Here is a 19,531-nt window from a genome sequence, read left to right on the forward strand (position 1 = left end):
GCATGGCTGCATTTTCTTCTGTGTACCGATCAATGCCTGAAAATTTGTGATTTTCACTGACCAGTGTAGATGGTAAGGATTGTCAGTCATTGACATAATGTGACTGTGCGTCACAAAACAAACAAAAAGTCGCACGCACTTATTCTGTGTTAGGACTGAAAAAGTTGAAATAGGTCAACCCAACCAATCATGAGTTCTTCATATTTTCTGAAAGAGCAAGTCATTTTTAAAAACTCTGTCAATACTCTTCAATTTCAACTCCAATAACTTTGGAAAGAATGATGCTACTGCATTGTAAGTTGGCATTAATCATTTACATAATGTGTTAATAAAGCATGGCGAATTTCAGCTTAATCTGACAATCCCTTCATTGTTGTTGCTCTGGTGATTAACATCCTGTTTTTTGTTCCATTCCTCCCACAGCTACCACGGCTTGGTAAAGATTAAGCGCTTGAATAGACCCTGTATTTCAGGGCCTCTTTTCTCAGTTCAGTCAGAGTGTGTGCTTTCTTTCCAATATTAGGATAGGTGAGGAGAGTCCTTTTGAATTGAGATATACATCATTTTAAAGCTTAGAGTCTGCTCTTTCAGAATCTGCTCTTAACTAAAAATCCATGTCTGGCGGCTTTTTTGTTGGTTTTGTGATGCAGGGTCGCATATACTCACAGCTCTGAATCATGATGATAGACTGGTTTGTGTATATCATTTGCTTCCAGCTTACAAGTAAACCAGGTGTCATTAGCACCATTATTCTATCCAAATTACCCAGTGTAGTACACATATCTGCATTGACAAGCCAAAATGTTTCTCCTGATGTATTACAAGTAAAATCTGCTGTTTAATGACAAGGTGCTGCTTTTAGTGAGATGTATTTGGCAGTCCTTTACAGTATTTAGCTGGTTCCCCTTTGTTTGGTACGTTTACAGCAAGATACCGAGTATGATAAGGTAGAATTTGCAAAAAGCTTTTTTTCACATTCTTGTGGTTTCTGCAATACCTCTTCTGAGAAAATGAAGCATTATTGGTAAAACGAATTGTGCCAGATCAGCACCGTCTCTCATCATGCATTTGTGATTACAAAATATTTTTGCCCCTCCCCCAAATTACTTTTTTGTAATGCTTATACATGTCCATGATCATATGAGCTAAATTATTTAAGATTCAGTTAATAAAACATGCATTAGAATAATATGGGCTGGATAGCCCATATTCAGCTGCGTTAAGCTGGTCTTCCATGGGGTCCAGTTGGATGTGAGGTGGGACCACTTCACCGGGTTAACCACCCTGCTCTTTGAGATGAATGAATGAAGCGGGATCTTTTACGTGCATGAGTTGTTACTCTCTCATACACTGGACCGCCATTTTATGTCCTATCCGAGGGAGGCAGAACCGATACTCGAGTTTTGCTTGAACAGTGTCTGTTGTGATTTTCATCAGAAAACACATATTGAAGTTTAAACTCACAATATTCAAGATTAAATTAACATCATGTAGAGAATGCATTGCTTCTTGACAAAGTCCATCATGTCTTACCAGCAAATGAGCAGCCCTCATACAGTCAAAAAATTAAGCCTCTTGGGAAATATGAATGTCACCGGTATGTGATAGACTTTGAAATAAAATCATAATACACTGTACATGGACAAATAATATGTACTTGTCTTTGTGATTGCATGGCAACAACATGCTATGAAGCAAATAGTGGTGTCAGTGATGTTGTATATGTGTGTTTGTGTGTATGTGTCAGAGAAAGGAAAAGCTAATGTCAGTTTGTGTGTGTCAGACAGAGAAAAAGCTAATGTCAACACGTGTTTCCATGATGCTTGTGTAGATACTGTATGAGTTACATTATACTACAAACTGTCGTCCATAACTAAAGAACTGCTGCTCTTTCATGTCTGTTTCTAGAATAGCAACAACATCAACAAAATAAAAGCTGGTATTTTCCCTTCAACAGTAAGCATAATATATTTATTGAGATACAAAGGGGTGTTTCACAGCATTAACAGAATACAAAATGTACACTGCACTCGGTTTCATACAACACCATGTCGGACTTAATCCATGTGATTTCAAGGGAGGGTAGATGTATTAAATCAGATATTTAACAAACTAAAAGTCATGAAATATTACTTTATTTGTGACTTTCCTATTACAATCATTCTCGTCTTCAGTTAGCCATCGTAAATATAGCACACAATCGTATACATGTGCTGCACTTCAGAGGCATCTTTTTGTCATCTGGACTTGCGTCATTTCGCTGAATGTATGACTGAAGTATGTGGTGTGCGAATAAGGTATACATGTAATGTTTTCTGTGATGAAAGTAACAGGAATTCAATATTGCGTGATGTGATGTAAGCATAGCCAAGTTATCAAAAGTCTCTGTACGTAGGCCTATGGCATATGGAAAAGTACAATACTCCTTAGGTTTTACACTTGTTACCTTATGACGCGCCATTTTTGTGCACTAAAACAAGCGACACCTGTGCATAAACTTACTGAATAACCCAGCACCAAGATAGCTCCACTGGTCCTTAACGATCCCGGATCTGCTCGCTCCTCTATTGTCCGAACCGTTTAAGTGATCTATTGTTCCACGCTGGTCCACGGGATTGCATCCCCGCTCCTCCCCGAACGAGTTAATTAGATAACAATAGGATGGCTTCCCTTATTGTGTCAAACCAGGCTACGCTCATTGGTGCATTAGTTAAACCAATCAGATTGATGGCGCGAAATTGGATTTCACCTTCGAGTTGTGTTTAAATAGCTGAGAGTTTATGGTGATTTCGATCAAACTCATCTAGAACCTCCAACGAGATCGATCTTCTATCATCATTGACATCAGTCTCGGCCATCGAGCAGCGCATCGAGAACTCTACACCCAGCTTTTCCCGCTACATCATCGAGTACAAACCCAAGACATCACGATGTCGATTGGAAGCTCAACTGAAAGCTGCGAGTCCGATCGCGAACCACCTGTCGTTTTGGTCCTCGGCCACAGCTACATTGGCAGCCTCAACAGCTTCATCGAGCGGGACCCGACCCGAAACAACCTGGCTCTAGAGAAGTCTTCTGTACTCGCCTTCCTTCACGACGTCGGATATACCCAGCCTGGTAACGTCTTCTCAGCCTCATCGCAGCTTGATCTCGTCTGGGAGCTGTCGCCCGATGCCGTGGTCATCGATCTGGGCTCTAACGATCTTTGCGAGCTAGGTGCAACCACCGAATCCACAGTCACCGCCCTGCTAGATCTTGCCCTCCGCATAGCTCGCATTCCTGGAGTCCGTCACGTTCTCGTGTGCAGCATCATCCCCCGGCTCTTCGTCCCCAAGTGGAAGACCGACTTCAACGCAGCCGTGCACGACACCAACCGGCTCCTCGCCAAGTTCCTGGAAAACTTACCCAACGTCCACTTCTGGCGGCATCGCTCCTTCGCCCTGAATCACAGCAAGCTCTTCATGCAGGATGGAGTTCACTTCAACGAGGCAGGCATGCTGAGGTACTACCGCAGCATCAGAGGCGCCGTGATGAAAGCTTACAAGATGGACTAGGTATCGGAGACCAAAACTACCTGCGACTCACATGTGGCTGTTTGACGACCGCAGTTTACTTATCATGGGCTGGAACTGTGAACTTTTACCTATCATGGGCTGGAACTTGTACATTTGTAATTCATAATCTTGTAACAGCATGTCGCTGAATTTCTATCAATAATAAATTATGCCACATATCAATTAATTGCACCACATCTTTTTGTCTGTCTTTTTTCTGTCGTTTCAAGAGTGTTTGAAGAGTGTCATGTAGTGGATGTCGAAAGATGTAAAAGAAGAAGAAGGGAGAGAGAGAGAGAAAATGTACTAGGAAGGTATGGTCATACACACACACACACACACACACACTTTAAGCTCATACACACACGTACACAACTAAACAGTCTGCATTAATTATTACATTGTACAACGATCAAGGTATGACATGCACATTCATACTTTCAATGGTATTTTATTTCATTTTCTGTTATAATAGAGAATATATTGTTGTATATTGTTGTGCGACTTCCGAAGAACATTTTTGCTATCCGGAGGTCCCCGCAGATGACCCGCACATGACAGTACCCAGCATGTATCTCAAAAGTAGTTACCCGGAGGTGCGCACGCTGGCTGTATTTACCCGCTGCCAAAAAAGGCCCTGTCACACCAGCTAAGCGGGCTTATTGCGTATGGGGATTTTTCAGCACGCAGAATAATTTCTGCGGCCGGACAAGGTTTAGGGCGAGTTTGGCGTGGGTATTACATGATAAACGCGTGATACCTAAGTCCTTCTTGCGTGTATTCAGTTGAACTGCATGTTAGGCGCGTGGGTGTCACGTGATAGCTTCGTGATAGCTTCTTTTATGTTAGTTACGGGCGACATACGGACTCTGCGAAGTACCTGCGCCACAACTGCGTGTTATCTGCGTACTAGTCGCCTGCGAGGTGAGTGCTAGCCTGAACAATAGGCTGGTTCGAGTGGATGGGCAAACAATCATTTGTCAACTAGCTTTCAAGAAGTGAAGATGCCCCGTAGACGGAAAGTGCACAAGGGCAGAGAACGTCCAGTGGATGGACAGCCACAAAGCCCGGAAGATTCACAGCAAATGCATCAAATTGCTGCTGAAGTCCATTCGGCGGATGAAGTCCTGTCCGAAAGGGACCAGGTAGTCCTCGACGCCACAGAGGACAGAGGACAAAGAAGAGAATTAGCCCACAAATGGCACGCACTCCCTTCACATAGGCATAGATCAGCGGGCAACTTACCTACTTCAAGTGGGTCAAATGCCTGTGAATTGCGGCGGCTACGGCCCTCCTACGGGTGTTCTGCGTGGAACTCTTCGGGCAATCCTCGCGACTCATCCGGAAATAGTTTTGGTCATGCTCAAAACTTTGCTGCGGGAAAATTGGACTAGCGTGCGCACCTTCGGGCAACTAAGGACGAGATAAGTGCTAGGTACTGTCAAGTTCGGGCCAACTGCGGAGAGCTCCGGGTAGCAAATTTGTTTCCCCGCAAGTCAAGCCGCAAAACTTCCCCAGATACGGTATGACAAGGCCTTGAGCATGCTCAAAACTTGTTCCGGAAGAGTCACGGGAGTTGCCCATAGAGGTACGCGCAGAACACAAGTAGGAAACCCTTACCGGTAGCACCTCACAGGCAACGCCAAAGCAGGTACTTCGCAATCCCCGTAAGTCGCTCGTAACAGAAAATGGATCGGTTTCAAAGCTCTCACGCGAGTCACACGGAACGCACGCAAGTCACACGGAACGCACGCAAGTAGAAGCTAAGTGGCACGCGTCTAGTAAGTAAGAAACAAGTGCGAAAATTGCAAACATTCTTGTCCGCCCGCGGAAAATCTTCTACGTGCTTAAACTACCTCCTCGCCACAAGCCCGCGTAGCTTGCCCGGACAGGTGTGACACCGCCTTAAGGACATGCTGACATATATACCAGGTCCATGGTCCTATTCGGGACACATGGCAGGTAATAACACACTTACGAATACTTACACAGTGAATAAATAGCAATAATAGCTGTTGACAACAATTACACAACATTAATTACACCAAGATTAAATACATTTTCCCACGCAGTACATATATATATATATATATATACATATAATATATATATATATATATATATATATATATATACATGTATATATATATATATATATATATATATATATATATATATATATATATATATATATCTAACATGAATTGAGGAAATGTCTCGAGAGAGAGAGGTGGAAATGATCAACAACACTCTCATCATTTCTGTGACACTCTACAGTAATAAAGCCACATCACCACCAATAGTTTAGGAGGAAACACGAATGTTGACCTCAAGCGCCATGTTTTTGTGTCATCTCTATAAGAGCTTCTCAACGCTTGGGCTTCTCATGCGTACAGGAATTTGCATAAACATTTATGCGTATTCCTAACAGAACACATTTATCAGGGGAGTTTGAAGAAAATTTCAGTTTGGTTGTTTCTTTGATTTTAACGTTTTGATGCAACCATCGCTGGATTAGAAAACTACAACACGGCGATATAAACAAAATAGAACATTTACATAATTTGTGTGTGTCCTTTGGATAGCATGCTGCGCACTTCGCTTCACCCTCCTGCCCTCTCTCAGAAAGCAGAGAGAACAACGTTACCCATAAGTGAGTAATCATGCCAGTAACGAAAGAATGTGTGAGGGAATTTTCTGAAGTTTTGTGAAATTCTATATAATGTCATTAACCTCTTTTGCTTATGGTGTGAAAAACTACCACCGACATCTTGAACGTCGATGTCATGTAACTCATTATTATTACGATATTATCATAGCATGCATACATACAGATACTTTTAATACATCTTGAGATCAAGCAATCATGAAATAATAATTTGTACACAAGATAACAATGACAAATTCATGACAACTACAATCTTTACCAAGGAGAAACTATTTCATATTGATTCATAAGATAATGTGAAAACGCAAGTATGTATGCATGAGTGTGTATGTAAAAAAGTCTTAGTATAAATATGCGAATATATAACATATCAACATAATATGCGCTTACGTATGTACATGTGTGGGTTTTTTATAAACCATAATGCCACTGTGAGTAGTGTGATAAAGAGATCAATAAAAGTGATACAGAATAAATGAAAGATGACGTACTGTACTTACAAACTGTGCCAGTAAATAAAAAAAATGTGATGTTGGGGAATGGAACAAAATAAGATTGGTCGAACTGTAAATATATTGAAGTGGTTTGCTGACAATTGACATAATCTATAGAATAGATAAGTATATATTTGAGTATTAAGAACTACGACATGTATTGATATTGCATCGTTACAATTCGTTTAATGTTTTCTAATTCGTTTGTGTTTCTTATATATAAATTTCTTCAAGACTCAATACTGTGTCCCTGATTCACAGAAATGCAAAATACAAACACCAAGTTCTTGTATGTTCCACACTTTCCACGCGCTTGATGAGTTTGACAGAAATCGCCATAAATTCTCAGCGTTCTGAATACAACCCGAAGGTGAAATCCAGTTTCCAGCCCGCATTGTTCTGATTAGTTTAACTATAATGCACCAATGAGCGGAGACTGGTTTGACACAATAGGGAAAGTCATCCCATTGTTATCTAATTAACTCGCTCGGGGAGGAGCGGAGATGCGATCCCGTGGACCAGCGTGGAACAATAGATCGCTTAAACGGTTCGGACAATAGAGGGGTAAGCAGATCTGGGTTCATGGAAGACCATGGCACGCGATCGAGAAGAGGATTATCGTATAGTAAAGTATTCCATCAAGATTTCACGAATGCGAACAGTCCTATGCCTTGTTTGACTGAAAGATTGCACATTACATTTTTTTTTTTTTTGCGGAAATCATGCGTAGTACCTCTTTTACTATCAGCTTAAAGACGCATAAACACACACACACACACGTGCACACATACTCAAATACCACTTCTAATTACTTATTCATTTACATTGGAGACTGACGTGGAGCAATCAAAGTATCTTCACTCTTGTCCGAAAACTTCACATGCATCACCCCGTTTATTGGAAAACAAGTGACAACGAAGATTCTTGTACCTTTTACACACATTAGTATGTGATTTTGTGTGTGTGTGTGTGAAGGGGGGGGGGGTGCACCCCTTTCCATACTCCCTCTCCCTCTCTCTTCTTTCACATCTTTCGACACCAACGGCAGTTTTAACGATGAAACGACAGAAGAAATGTACTAGTGGCCGAAAGGTTGGCGTGCGATTGATTATGTGTCATAATTTATTACAGAAATTGCAGCGACGTGCTGTTACAAAACATTACGATAATGTACAATGCACATTAGATAGTTTCAGTCCATGATAAGTAAACTGCAGTCGTCAAACGTCCACATGTGAGTCGCAGGTAGTAAATGCAACTCGAATGTGAAATCCAGTTTCCCGCCATCGCTCTGATTGGTAAACACACCAATGAGCGTAGACTGGTTTGACATAATTGGGAAAACCATCCTATATTGTAATGTAATTAACTTGATCGGAGAGGAATGGAGATGCGATCCCGTGGACCAGCGTGGAACATCGCTTAATCGGTTCGTGCAATGGAGGGAGAGCAGATCTAGGTTCGTGGAAGACCATTGCACGCGATCGAGAAGAGGACAATCATAGTGAAGTATTCCATCAAGACTTCACGATTCGGACAATCCTATAGCTTGTTCAACTGAAATATTGCACGTTACATTTTCGGCAATCACGCGTAGTACCTTTTTAAGTATCAGCTAAAACACGCACAAAGAAACACACACAGACACACATACACACGCACTCGCACGCGCACACATACTCAAGTAACAATCGAAAAAAATATAAGCAAGACACTCAGTGCTCATCTCTATAAGAGCTTCTCCTCTTCTTTCACATCTTTCGACACCCAATGCACGGCACTTTTAACGATGAAACGCCAGATGAAAAGACGAAAGGTTTGCGTGCAAAGAATAAACGAAAGATTACATGCTTACAAACTTGCAATTGATTATGCGGAATAACTTATTACAGAAATTCCAGCGACATGCTGTTACAAAATTATCAATTACAAATTTATACAATGCACATTAGATACGATAAAAAGTTCACAGTTTCAGCCCATGATAAGTAAACTGCAGTCGTCAAAGATCCACATGTGAGTGGCAGGTAGTAAAGTCTCTGAAATCTCTCGGAAGCGCCATAAACTCTCAGCTATTTAAAGGCAACAATGGAACAATGTGTTTCCCGCCATCGCTCTGATTGGTTTAGCAAACGCACCAATGAGCGTAGACTGATTTGAGACAATAAAGTAATAAAGCCATCCTATTATCTAATTAACTCGATCGGAGAGGAGCGGAGATACGATCCCGTGGAACAGCGTGAAAAATAGATCTCTCAATCGGTTCGTACAATGGAGGGAAGAGCAGATCTCGGTTCGTGGAAGACCATGGCACGCGATCGAGAAGAGGACTATCGTAATGAAGTATTCCATCAAGACTTCACTAATTTTAAAATGTCAAGAGTTTGGGTTTCAGTATTTGGCACAATTTTATTGAATTTCAAGTTTCTACCCATGCCTTGGCAACCATTCGTAAAAACCTAATTGTAGACCACTTGTTTTTGTTTCCCATTCTTTCTTTGTTATGCTTATCTTTAGTTTGTTTTCCTGCCTGTTCCGTCCTTGCTTTCGTTCTTGTCCTTGCCATAGTCTTTTCTTTCTGTTTGTTCCGCCTGACGTCATGATTTCAACATTTTCATACATGGAGTCCTTGACGGATTTTGAGATGCCCTCATCTCCCAGAGTAATTCACAAAATTTTCAAGCTATGCTTCTCTTGTAAATTCCTCTTTTCCATCGTATACAGTTGAAAAAAATACAATGATATTTGTCGACTTGTTTATTCATTGAAATACAAAGTTGATATTACTATAATTGTACCCATGTTTTGTTGAAGCTTATTTGATTCAAAATTCCTTGAAATATTCTGTACTTTTATATAAGCGTTACGCATGTTTCAAAATCATTTTATGCCCCCTTTGGCCAGAAAAGTTATTTTAAAAAAAAATGAAAAAACTCACAATAACCCTAGAGGTATGATATACCGTTCTGCATATCCAGAACGTGAATGTTGTCGACTAGTACAATTCACATAAGGAATTCTAAAATTTCCACAACAGTCGTATCCTTTCCTGAAAAATATTATTGTATTGTAATGCTTATCTTTAGTTTGTTTTCCTGACTGTTCCGTCCTTGCCTTCGTTCTTGTCCTTGTCATAGTCTTTTCTTTCTGTTTGTTTCGCCTGACGTCATGATTTCAACATTTTTATACATGGAGTCCTTGACGGATTTTGAGATACCCTCATCTCCCAGAGTAATTCACAAAATTTTCAAGCTATGCTTCTCTTGTGAATTCCTCTTTTCCATCGTATACAGTTGAAAAAAATAAAATTATATTTGTCGACTTGTTTATTCATTGAAATACAAAGTTGATATTACTATAATTGTATCCATGTTTTATTGAAGCTTATTTGATTCAAAATTCCTTGAAATATTCTGTACTTGATATAAACGTTACGTATATTTCAAAATCATTTTATGCCCCGTTTGGTCAGAAGATTATTAAAGCAATTGAAAAAAAACTCACAATAACCCTAGAGGTATGATATACCGTTCTGCATATCCAGAGCGTGAATGTTGTCGACTAGTACAATTCACATAAGGAATTCTAAAATTTACACAACAGTCGTATCCTTTCCTGCAAAATATTATTGTATTCTACATCTTGTGGGGGCGTTGTGGCAACACTGAAGAGGCTACCATGGATATCATGCAGGTAATGTAGTCTGTGTAGTTGTGTCCGTGTTTATGAGTATGTGTTATTGTGTTCGTGAACCTTACTTCCACACACACACACACACTATCTCTCTCTCTCTCTTCGATCAGATGTTTTGACAAGCACTGACAGATGAAAAGACAGATAAAACGCTAGCGAATTATTTGTAAGTGGGATAATATACTTTATTATAGAAATCCAGCAACATGCTGTTACAAAAATATCAATTACAAATGTAAAATACACATAGACACGATAAAAAGTCCACAGTTCCAGCCCATGATAAGTAAACTGTAGTCGTCAAACATTCACATGTGAGTTGCAGGTTGTAAAGTCTCTGATACTAGTCCATCTTGTAAGCTTTCATCACGGCGCCTCTGATGGTGCGGAAGTACCTCAGCATGCCTGCCTCGTTGAAGTGAACTCCATCCTGCATGAAGAGCTTGTTGTGGTTCTGGGTGAAGGCGCGATGCCGCCAGAAGTGGACATTGGGTAGGTTTTCCAGGAACTTGGCGAGGAGCCGGTTGGTGTCGTGCACGGCTGCGTTGAAGTCGGTCTTCCATTTAGGGACGAAGAGCCGGGGGATGATGCCGCAGACGACAACGTGACGGACTCCAGGAATGCGAGCTATGCGGAGGGCAAGATCTAGGAGGGCGGTGACTGTGGATTCGGTGGTTGCACCAAGCTCGCAAAGATCGTTAGAGCCGAGATCGATGACCACGGCATCGGGCGACAGCTCCCAGACGAGATCGAGCTGCGATGAGGCTGAGAAGACGTTACCAGGCTGTGTATATCCGACGTCGTGAAGGAAGGCGAGTACAGAAGACTTCTCTAGAGCCAGGTTGTTTCGGATCGGGTCCCGCTCGATGAAGCTGTTGAGGCTGCCAATGTAGCTGTGGCCGAGGACCAAAACGACTGGTGGTTCGCGATCGGACTCGCAGCTTCCAGTCGACATCGTGATGACTTGGTACTCGAGGATGTAGCGGGAGAAGCTGGGTGTAGAGTTCTCGGTGTGCTGCTCGATGGCGGAGACTGATGTCAATGATGATAGCAGATATTTCTCGTTGGAAGTTCTAGATGAGTTTGATCGAAACCGCCATAAACTCTCAGCTATTTAAATGTAACTTGAAGGAGAAATCCAATTTCGCGCCATCAATCTGATTGGTTTAACTAATGCACCAATGAGCGGAGACTGGTTTTAAACAATAAGGAAAGGCATCCTGTTGTTTTGTAGGCCTAATTAACTCGCTCAGAGAGGAGTGGAGATGCGATCCCGTGGACCCGTGGAACAATAGATCGCTTAAACGGTTCGGACAATAGAGGGGTAAGCAGATCTGGGTTCATGGAAGACCATGGCACGCGATCGAGAAGAGGACTATCGTATAGTAAAGTATTCCATCAAGATTTCACGAATGCGAACAGTCCTATGCCTTGTTTGACTGAAAGATTGCACATTACATTTGCGGAAATCATGCGTAGTACCTCTTTTACTATCAGCTTAAAGACGCATAAACACACACACACACACACACACACACGTGCACACATACTCAAATACCACTTCTAATTACTTATTCATTTACATTGGAGACTGACGTGGAGCAATCAAAGTATCTTCACTCTTGTCCGAAAACTTCACATGCACCATCCTGTTTTACTGGAAAACAAGTGACAACGAAGATTCTTGTACCTTTTACACACATTAGTATGTATATTTTGTGTGTGTGTGGGGGGGGGTGCACCCCTTTCCATACTCCCTCTCTCTTCTTTCACATCTTTCGACACCAACCGCACGGCAGTTTTAAAGATGAAACGACAGAAGAAATGTACTAGTGGCCGAAAGATTGGCGTGCAATTGATTATATGTCATAATTTATTACAGAAATTGCAGCGACGTGCTGTTACAAAACATTACGATAATGTAAAATGCACATTAGATACGATAAAAAAAGTTCACAGTTTCAGCCCATGATAAGTAAACTGCAGTCGTCAAACATCCACATGTGAGTCGCAGGTAGTAAGTGCAACTCGAATGTGAAATCCAGTTTCCCGCCATCGCTCTGATTGGTTTATCTAACACACCAATGAGCGTAGACTGGTTTGACACAATTGGGAAAACCATTCTATTGTTATGTAATTAACTTGATCGGAGAGGAATGGAGATCCCGTGGACCAGCGTGGAACATCGCTTAATCGGTTCGTACAATGGAGGGAGAGCAGATCTAGGTTCGTGGAAGACCATTGCACGCGATCGAGAAGAGGACAATCATAGTGAAGTATTCCATCAAGACTTCACGATTCGAACAATCCTATAGCTTGTTCAACTGAAATATTCCACGTTACATTTTTGGCAATCACGCGTAGTACCTCTTTAAGTATCAGCTGAGACACGCACAAAGAAACACACATACACACGCACTCACACGCGCACACATACTCAAGTAGCAATCGAAAAAAAATACAAGCAAGACGCTCAGTGCTCATCTCTATAAGAGCTTCTCGCCACATGGGTTTCTCATGAGTATGAAATATTATATATATAGATTCAAAGTAATTATTTCTACTTTTCCTTCATAATAAGCAATTGGCTTTCCTCTATCAGAAAGCAGGGGCATGTTATTCAAGAAGTAATTATGTTCGCAACGAGGAAATATGTAAGGGAATTTTCTGAAGTGTGCAATTCCTTACAAAACCCCAACATCCAACCTCCTTTGCTTATGGTGTACAAAAAACAAACAAACAAACTACCATCTGTATTTTGAATGTCGATGACATACTCAATATCATAACATGCATACATATAGATAATACAATAATTGATAAAGCAACCACGAAACCATTATTTATGTGTGTGTGTGTGTGTGTGCACCCTCCTTCCATTCTTTCTCTCTCCCTCTTCTTTCACATCTTTCGACACCCAATGCACGGCACTTTTAACGATGAAACGCCAGATGAAAAGACGAAAAGTTTGCGTGCAAAGAATAAACGAAAGATTACATGCTTACAAACTTGCAATTGCATGCGGAATAACTTATTATAGAAATTCCAGCGACATGCTGTTACAAAATTTATATCATGTACAAATGTATACAATGCACATTCGATACGATAAAAAGTTCACAGTTTCAGCCCATGATAAGTAAACTGCAGTCGTCACATGTGAGTGGCAGGTAGTAAAGTCTCTGAAATCTCTCGAAAGCGCCATAAACTCTCAGCTATTTAAATGCAACTCAAATGTGTTTCCCGCCATCGCTCTGATTGGTTAAACAAACGCACCAATGAGCGTAGACTGATTTGAGACAATAAGATAATAAAGCCATCCTATTATCTAATTAACTCGATCGGAGAGGAGCGGAGATGCGATCCCGTGGACCAGCGTGAAAAATAGATCTCTCAATCGGTTCGTACAATGGAGGGAAGAGCAGATCTCGGTTCGTGGAAGACCATGGCACGCGATCGAGAAGAGGACTATATCGTAATGAAGTATTCCGTCAAGACTTCACTAATCTTAAAATGTCAAGAGTTTGGGTTTCACTATTTGGCACAATTTTATTGAATTTCAAGTTTCTACCCATGCCTTGGCGACCATTCGTAAAAACCTAATTGTAGACCACTTGCTTTTGTTTCCCATTCTTTCTTTGTTATGCTTATCTTTAGTTTGTTTTCCTGCCTGTTCCGTCCTTGCTTTCGTTCTTGTCCTTATCATAGTCTTTTCTTTCTGTTTGTTTCGCCTGACGTCATGATTTCAACATTTTCATACATGGATTCCTTGACGGATTTTGAGATGCCCTCATCTCCCAGAGTAATTCACAAAATTTTCAAGCTATGCTTCTCTTGTGAATTCCGCTTTTCCATCGTATACAGTTGAAAAAAAAAAATTATATTTGTCGACTTGTTTATTCATTGAAATACAAAGTTGATATTACTATAATTGTACCCATGTTTTGTTGAAGCTTATTTGATTCAAAATTTTTTGAAATATTTTGTACTTTTATTTAAGCGTTACGTATGTTTCAAAATCATTTTATGCCCCGTTTGGCCAGAAAAGTTATTTAAAAAAATGAAAAAAACTCACAATAACCCTAGAGGTATGATATACCGTTCTGCATATCCAGAGCGTGAATGTTGTCGACTAGTACAATTCACATAAGGAATTCTAAAATTATTATTGTATTGTACATCTTGTGGGGGCGTTGTGGCAACACTGAAGAGGCTACCATGGATATCATGCAAGTAATGTAGTCTGTGTAGTTGTTTCCGTGTTTATGAGTATGTGTGATTGTGTTCGTGAACCTTACTTCCACACACACACACACACACTCTGTCTCTCTCTCTCTTCGATCAGATGTTTTGACAAGCACTAACAGATGAAAAGACAGATAAAACGCTAGCGAATTATTTGTAAGTGGCATAATATACTTTATTATAGAAATCCAGCAACATGCTGTTACAAGAATATCAATTACAAATGTAAAATACACATAGACACGATAAAAAATATTATTGTATTGTACATCTTGTGGGGGCGTTGTGGCAACACTGAAGAGGCTACCATGGATATCATGCAAGTAATGTAGTCTGTGTAGTTGTGTCCGTGTTTATGAGTATGTGTGATTGTGTTCGTGAACCTTACTTCCACACACACACACACTCTGTCTCTCTCTCTCTCTTCGATCAGATGTTTTGACAAGCACTAACAGATGAAAAGACAGATAAAACGCTAGCGAATTATTTGTAAGTGGCATAATATACTTTATTATAGAAATCCAGCAACATGCTGCTACAAGAATATCAATTACAAATGTAAAATACACATAGACACGATAAAAAGTCCACAGTTCCAGCCCATGATAAGTAAACTGTAGTCGTCAAACATTCACATGTGAGTCGCAGGTAGTAAAGTCTCTGATACCTAGTCCATCTTGTAAGCTTTCATCACGGCGCCTCTGATGGTGCGGAAGTACCTCAGCATGCCTGCCTCGTTGAAGTGAACTCCATCCTGCATGAAGAGCTTGTTGTGGTTCTGGGTGAAGGCGCGATGCCGCCAGAAGTGGACATTGGGTAGGTTTTCCAGGAACTTGGCGAGGAGCCGGTTGGTGTCGTGCACGGCTGCGTTGAAGTCGGTCTTCCACTTAGGGACGAAGAGCCGGGGGATGATGCCGCAGACGACAACGTGACGGACTCCAGGAATGCGATCTATGCGGAGGGCAAGATCTAGGAGGGCGGTGACTGTGGATTCGGTGGTTGCACCTAGCTCGCAAAGATCGTTAGAGCCGAGATCGATGACCACGGCATCGGGCAACAGCTCCCAGACGAGATCGAGCTGCGATGAGGCTGAGAAGACGTTACCAGGCTGTGTATATCCGACGTCGTGAAGGAAGGCGAGTACAGAAGACTCGGTGTGCTGCTCGATGGCGGAGACTGATGTCAATGATGATAGCAGATCTTTCTCGTTGGAAGTTCTAGATGAGTTTGATCGAAATCGCCATAAACTCTCAGCTATTTAAATGTAACTTGAAGGAGAAGTGTGACAGAGGGATCCATGAAACTGATAAAGAATAAACGAAAGATTACATGCTTACAAACTTGCAATTGATTATGCGGAATAACTTATTACAGAAATTCCAGCGACATGCTGTTACAGAATTATCAATTACAAATGTATACAATGCACATTAGATACGATAAAAAGTTCACAGTTTCAGCCCATGATAAGTAAACTGCAGTCGTCAAAGATCCACATGTGAGTGGCAGGTAGTAAAGTCTCTGAAATCTCTCGAAAGCGCCATGGTAGGTAGGTAGGTTTTCCCTCAAGTGGGGAGGGGACATTGTTGTAAAAACTTGTCCCCTGGAGTTCCAGTTGATTTCCTCTGGGTTATCCTCCTGGTCCGATGAATGACCTGTAGTTGCGAAGTTCCTTGTAGTTCCTAATGATCTGTGATCTGATGATGTTGATGGCTAGACGTTCCTTGTTGATGGCGTGGTCCTGTATCGGCAGCTGGTCTAGTAGGCGTTGACGTTCCTCGTATAGTCTGTGTAGTTGTGTACGCGTATGTGTGTTTGTTTGTGTTTGTTTGTGTGTGTGCATCCTCCTTCCATTCTTTCTCTCTCCCTCTTCTTTCACATCTTTCGACACCCAATGCACGGCACTTTTAACGATGAAACGACAGATGAAAAGACGAAAAGTTTGCGTGCAAAGAATAAACGAAAGATTACATGCTTACAAACTTGCAATTGATTATGCGGAATAACTTATTACAGAAATTCCAGCGACATGCTGTTACAAAATTTATATCATGTACAAATGTATAAAATGCACATTCGATACGATAAAAAGTTCACAGTTTCAGCCCATGATAAGTAAACTGCAGTCGTCAAACATCCACATGTGAGTGGCAGGTAGTAAAGTCTCTGAAATCTCTCGAAAGCTCCATAAACTCTCAGCTATTAAAATGCAACTCGAATGTGTTTCCCGCCATCGCTCTGATTGGTTAAACAAACGCACCAATGAGCGTAGACTGATTTGAGACAATAAAATAATAAAGCCATCCTATTATCTAATTAACTCGATCGGAGAGGAGCGGAGATGCGATCCCATGGACCAGCGTGAAAAATAGATCTCTCAATCGGTTCGTACAATGGAGGGAAGAGCAGATCTCGGTTCGTGGAAGACCATGGCACGCGATCGAGAAGAGGACTATCGTAATGAAGTATTCCGTCAAGACTTCACTAATTTTAAAATGTCAAGAGTTTGGGTTTCACTATTTGGCACAATTTTATTGAATTTCAAGTTTTACCCATGCCTTGGCGACCATTCGTAAAAACCTAATTGTAGACCACTTGTTTTTGTTTCCCATTCTTTCTTTGTTATGCTTATCTTTAGTTTGTTTTCCTGCCTGTTCCGTCCTTGCTTTCGTTCTTGTCCTTGTCATAGTCTTTTCTTTCTGTTTGTTTCGCCTGACGTCATGATTTCAACATTTTCATACATGGAGTCCTTGACGGATTTTGAGATGCCCTCATCTCCCAGAGTAATTCACAAAATTTTCAAGCTATGCTTCTCTTGTGAATTCCTCTTTTCCATCGTATACAGTTGAAAAAAAAATAAAATTATATTTGTCGACTTGTTTATTTATTGGAATACAAAGTTGATATTACTATAATTGTATCTATGTTTTTGTTGAAGCTTATTTGATTCAAAATTCCTTGAAATATTCTGTACTTTTATATAAGCGTTACGTATGTTTTAAAATCATTTTATGCCCCGTTTGGCTAGAAAAGTTATTTTAAAAAATGAAAAAACTCACAATAACCCTAGAGGTATGATATATCGTTCTGCATATCCAGAGCGTGAATGTTGTCGACTGGTATAATTCACATAAGGAATTCTAAAATTTACACAACAGTCGTATCCTTTCCTGCAAAATATTATTGTATTCTACATCTTGTGGGGGCGTTGTGGCAACACTGAAGAGACTACCATGGATATCATGCAAGTAATGTAGTCTGTGTAGTTGTGTCCGTGTTTATGAGTATGTGTGATTGTGTTCGTGAACCTTACTTCCACACACACACTCTGTCTCTCTCTCTCTCTCTCTTCGATCAGATGTTTTGACAAGCACTAACAGATGAAAAGACAGATAAAACGCTAGCGAATTATTTGTAAGTGGCATGATATACCTTATTATAGAAATCCAGCAACATGCTGTTACAAGAATATCAATTACAAATGTAAAATACACATAGACACGATAAAAAGTCCACAGTTCCAGCCCATGATAAGTAAACTGTAGTCGTCAAACATTCACATGTGAGTTGCAGGTTGTAAAGTCTCTGATACTAGTCCATCTTGTAAGCTTTCATCACGGCGCCTCTGATGGTGCGGAAGTACCTCAGCATGCCTGCCTCGTTGAAGTGAACTCCATCCTGCATGAAGAGCTTGTTGTGGTTCTGGGTGAAGGCGCGATGCCGCCAGAAGTGGACATTGGGTAGGTTTTCCAGGAACTTGGCGAGGAGCCGGTTGGTGTCGTGCACGGCTGCGTTGAAGTCGGTCTTCCATTTAGGGACGAAGAGCCGGGGGATGATGCCGCAGACGACAACGTGACGGACTCCAGGAATGCGATCTATGCGGAGGGCAAGATCTAGGAGGGCGGTGACTGTGGATTCGGTGGTTGCACCTAGCTCGCAAAGATCGTTAGAGCCGAGATCGATGACCACGGCATCGGGCAACAGCTCCCAGACGAGATCGAGCTGCGATGAGGCTGAGAAGACGTTACCAGGCTGTGTATATCCGACGTCGTGAAGGAAGGTGAGTACAGAAGACTTCTCTAGAGCCAGGTTGTTTCGGGTCGGGTCCCGCTCGATGAAGCTGTTGAGGCTGCCAATGTAGCTGTGGCCGAGGACCAAAACGACTGGTGGTTCGCGATCGGACTCGCAGCTTCCAGTCGACATCGTGATGACTTGGTACTCGAGGATGTAGCGGGAGAAGCTGGGTGTAGAGTTCTCGGTGTGCTGCTCGATGGCGGAGACTGATGTCAATGATGATAGCAGATCTTTCTCGTTGGAAGTTCTAGATGAGTTTGATCGAAATCGCCATAAACTCTCAGCTACTTAAATGTAACTTGAAGGAGAAATCCAATTTCGCGCCATCAATCTGATTGGTTTAACTAATGCACCAATGAGCGGAGACTGGTTTTAAACAATAAGGAAAGGCATCCTGTTGTTTTGTAGGCCTAATTAACTCGCTCAGAGAGGAGTGGAGATGCGATCCCGTGGACCCGTGGAACAATAGATCGCTTAAACGGTTCGGACAATAGAGGGGTAAGCAGATCTGGGTTCATGGAAGACCATGGCACGCAATCGAGAAGAGGACTATCGTATAGTAAAGTATTCCATCAAGATTTCACGAATGCGAACAGTCCTATGCCTTGTTTGACTGAAAGATTGCACATTACATTTGCGGAAATCATGCGTAGTACCTCTTTTACTATCAGCTTAAAGACGCATAAACACACACACACACACACACACACACACACACACACACACACACGTGCACACATACTCAAATACCACTTCTAATTACTTATTCACTTACATTGGAGACTGACGTGGAGCAATCAAAG

At 41.4% G+C, this 19,531-nt stretch overlaps 4 protein-coding genes across 4 annotated transcripts; 1 reads left to right on the forward strand and 3 right to left on the reverse strand.

Annotated features, from left to right (window-relative positions):
- The first annotated feature begins 2,930 nt into the window (after positions 1–2,930).
- LOC140240419 (uncharacterized) lies at positions 2,931–3,615 on the forward strand. Its single transcript, XM_072320185.1, has one exon. The coding sequence runs from the start codon at positions 2,931–2,933 to the stop codon at positions 3,552–3,554; it is 624 nt and encodes a 207-aa protein (XP_072176286.1). The 3' UTR covers positions 3,555–3,615.
- Positions 3,616–10,752: 7,137 nt separating this feature from the next.
- On the reverse strand, positions 10,753–11,364 carry LOC140240832 (uncharacterized). Its single transcript, XM_072320602.1, has one exon. The coding sequence runs from the start codon at positions 11,362–11,364 to the stop codon at positions 10,753–10,755; it is 612 nt and encodes a 203-aa protein (XP_072176703.1).
- Positions 11,365–15,321: 3,957 nt separating this feature from the next.
- Positions 15,322–16,685, reverse strand: LOC140240541 (uncharacterized). Its single transcript, XM_072320305.1, has 2 exons — positions 16,669–16,685; positions 15,322–15,871 (listed from the first exon to the last, which is right to left on the reverse strand). Exons 1-2 carry the CDS (start codon positions 16,683–16,685, stop codon positions 15,322–15,324), a joined length of 567 nt encoding a protein of 188 aa, XP_072176406.1.
- A 1,560-nt stretch (positions 16,686–18,245) lies between these two features.
- On the reverse strand, positions 18,246–18,857 carry LOC140240833 (uncharacterized). Its single transcript, XM_072320604.1, has one exon. The coding sequence runs from the start codon at positions 18,855–18,857 to the stop codon at positions 18,246–18,248; it is 612 nt and encodes a 203-aa protein (XP_072176705.1).
- Positions 18,858–19,531: the final 674 nt, after the last annotated feature.

The sequence above is a fragment of the Diadema setosum genome, chromosome 17, assembly GCF_964275005.1.
Source record: "Diadema setosum chromosome 17, eeDiaSeto1, whole genome shotgun sequence".
Lineage (NCBI taxonomy): Eukaryota > Metazoa > Echinodermata > Echinoidea > Diadematoida > Diadematidae > Diadema > Diadema setosum.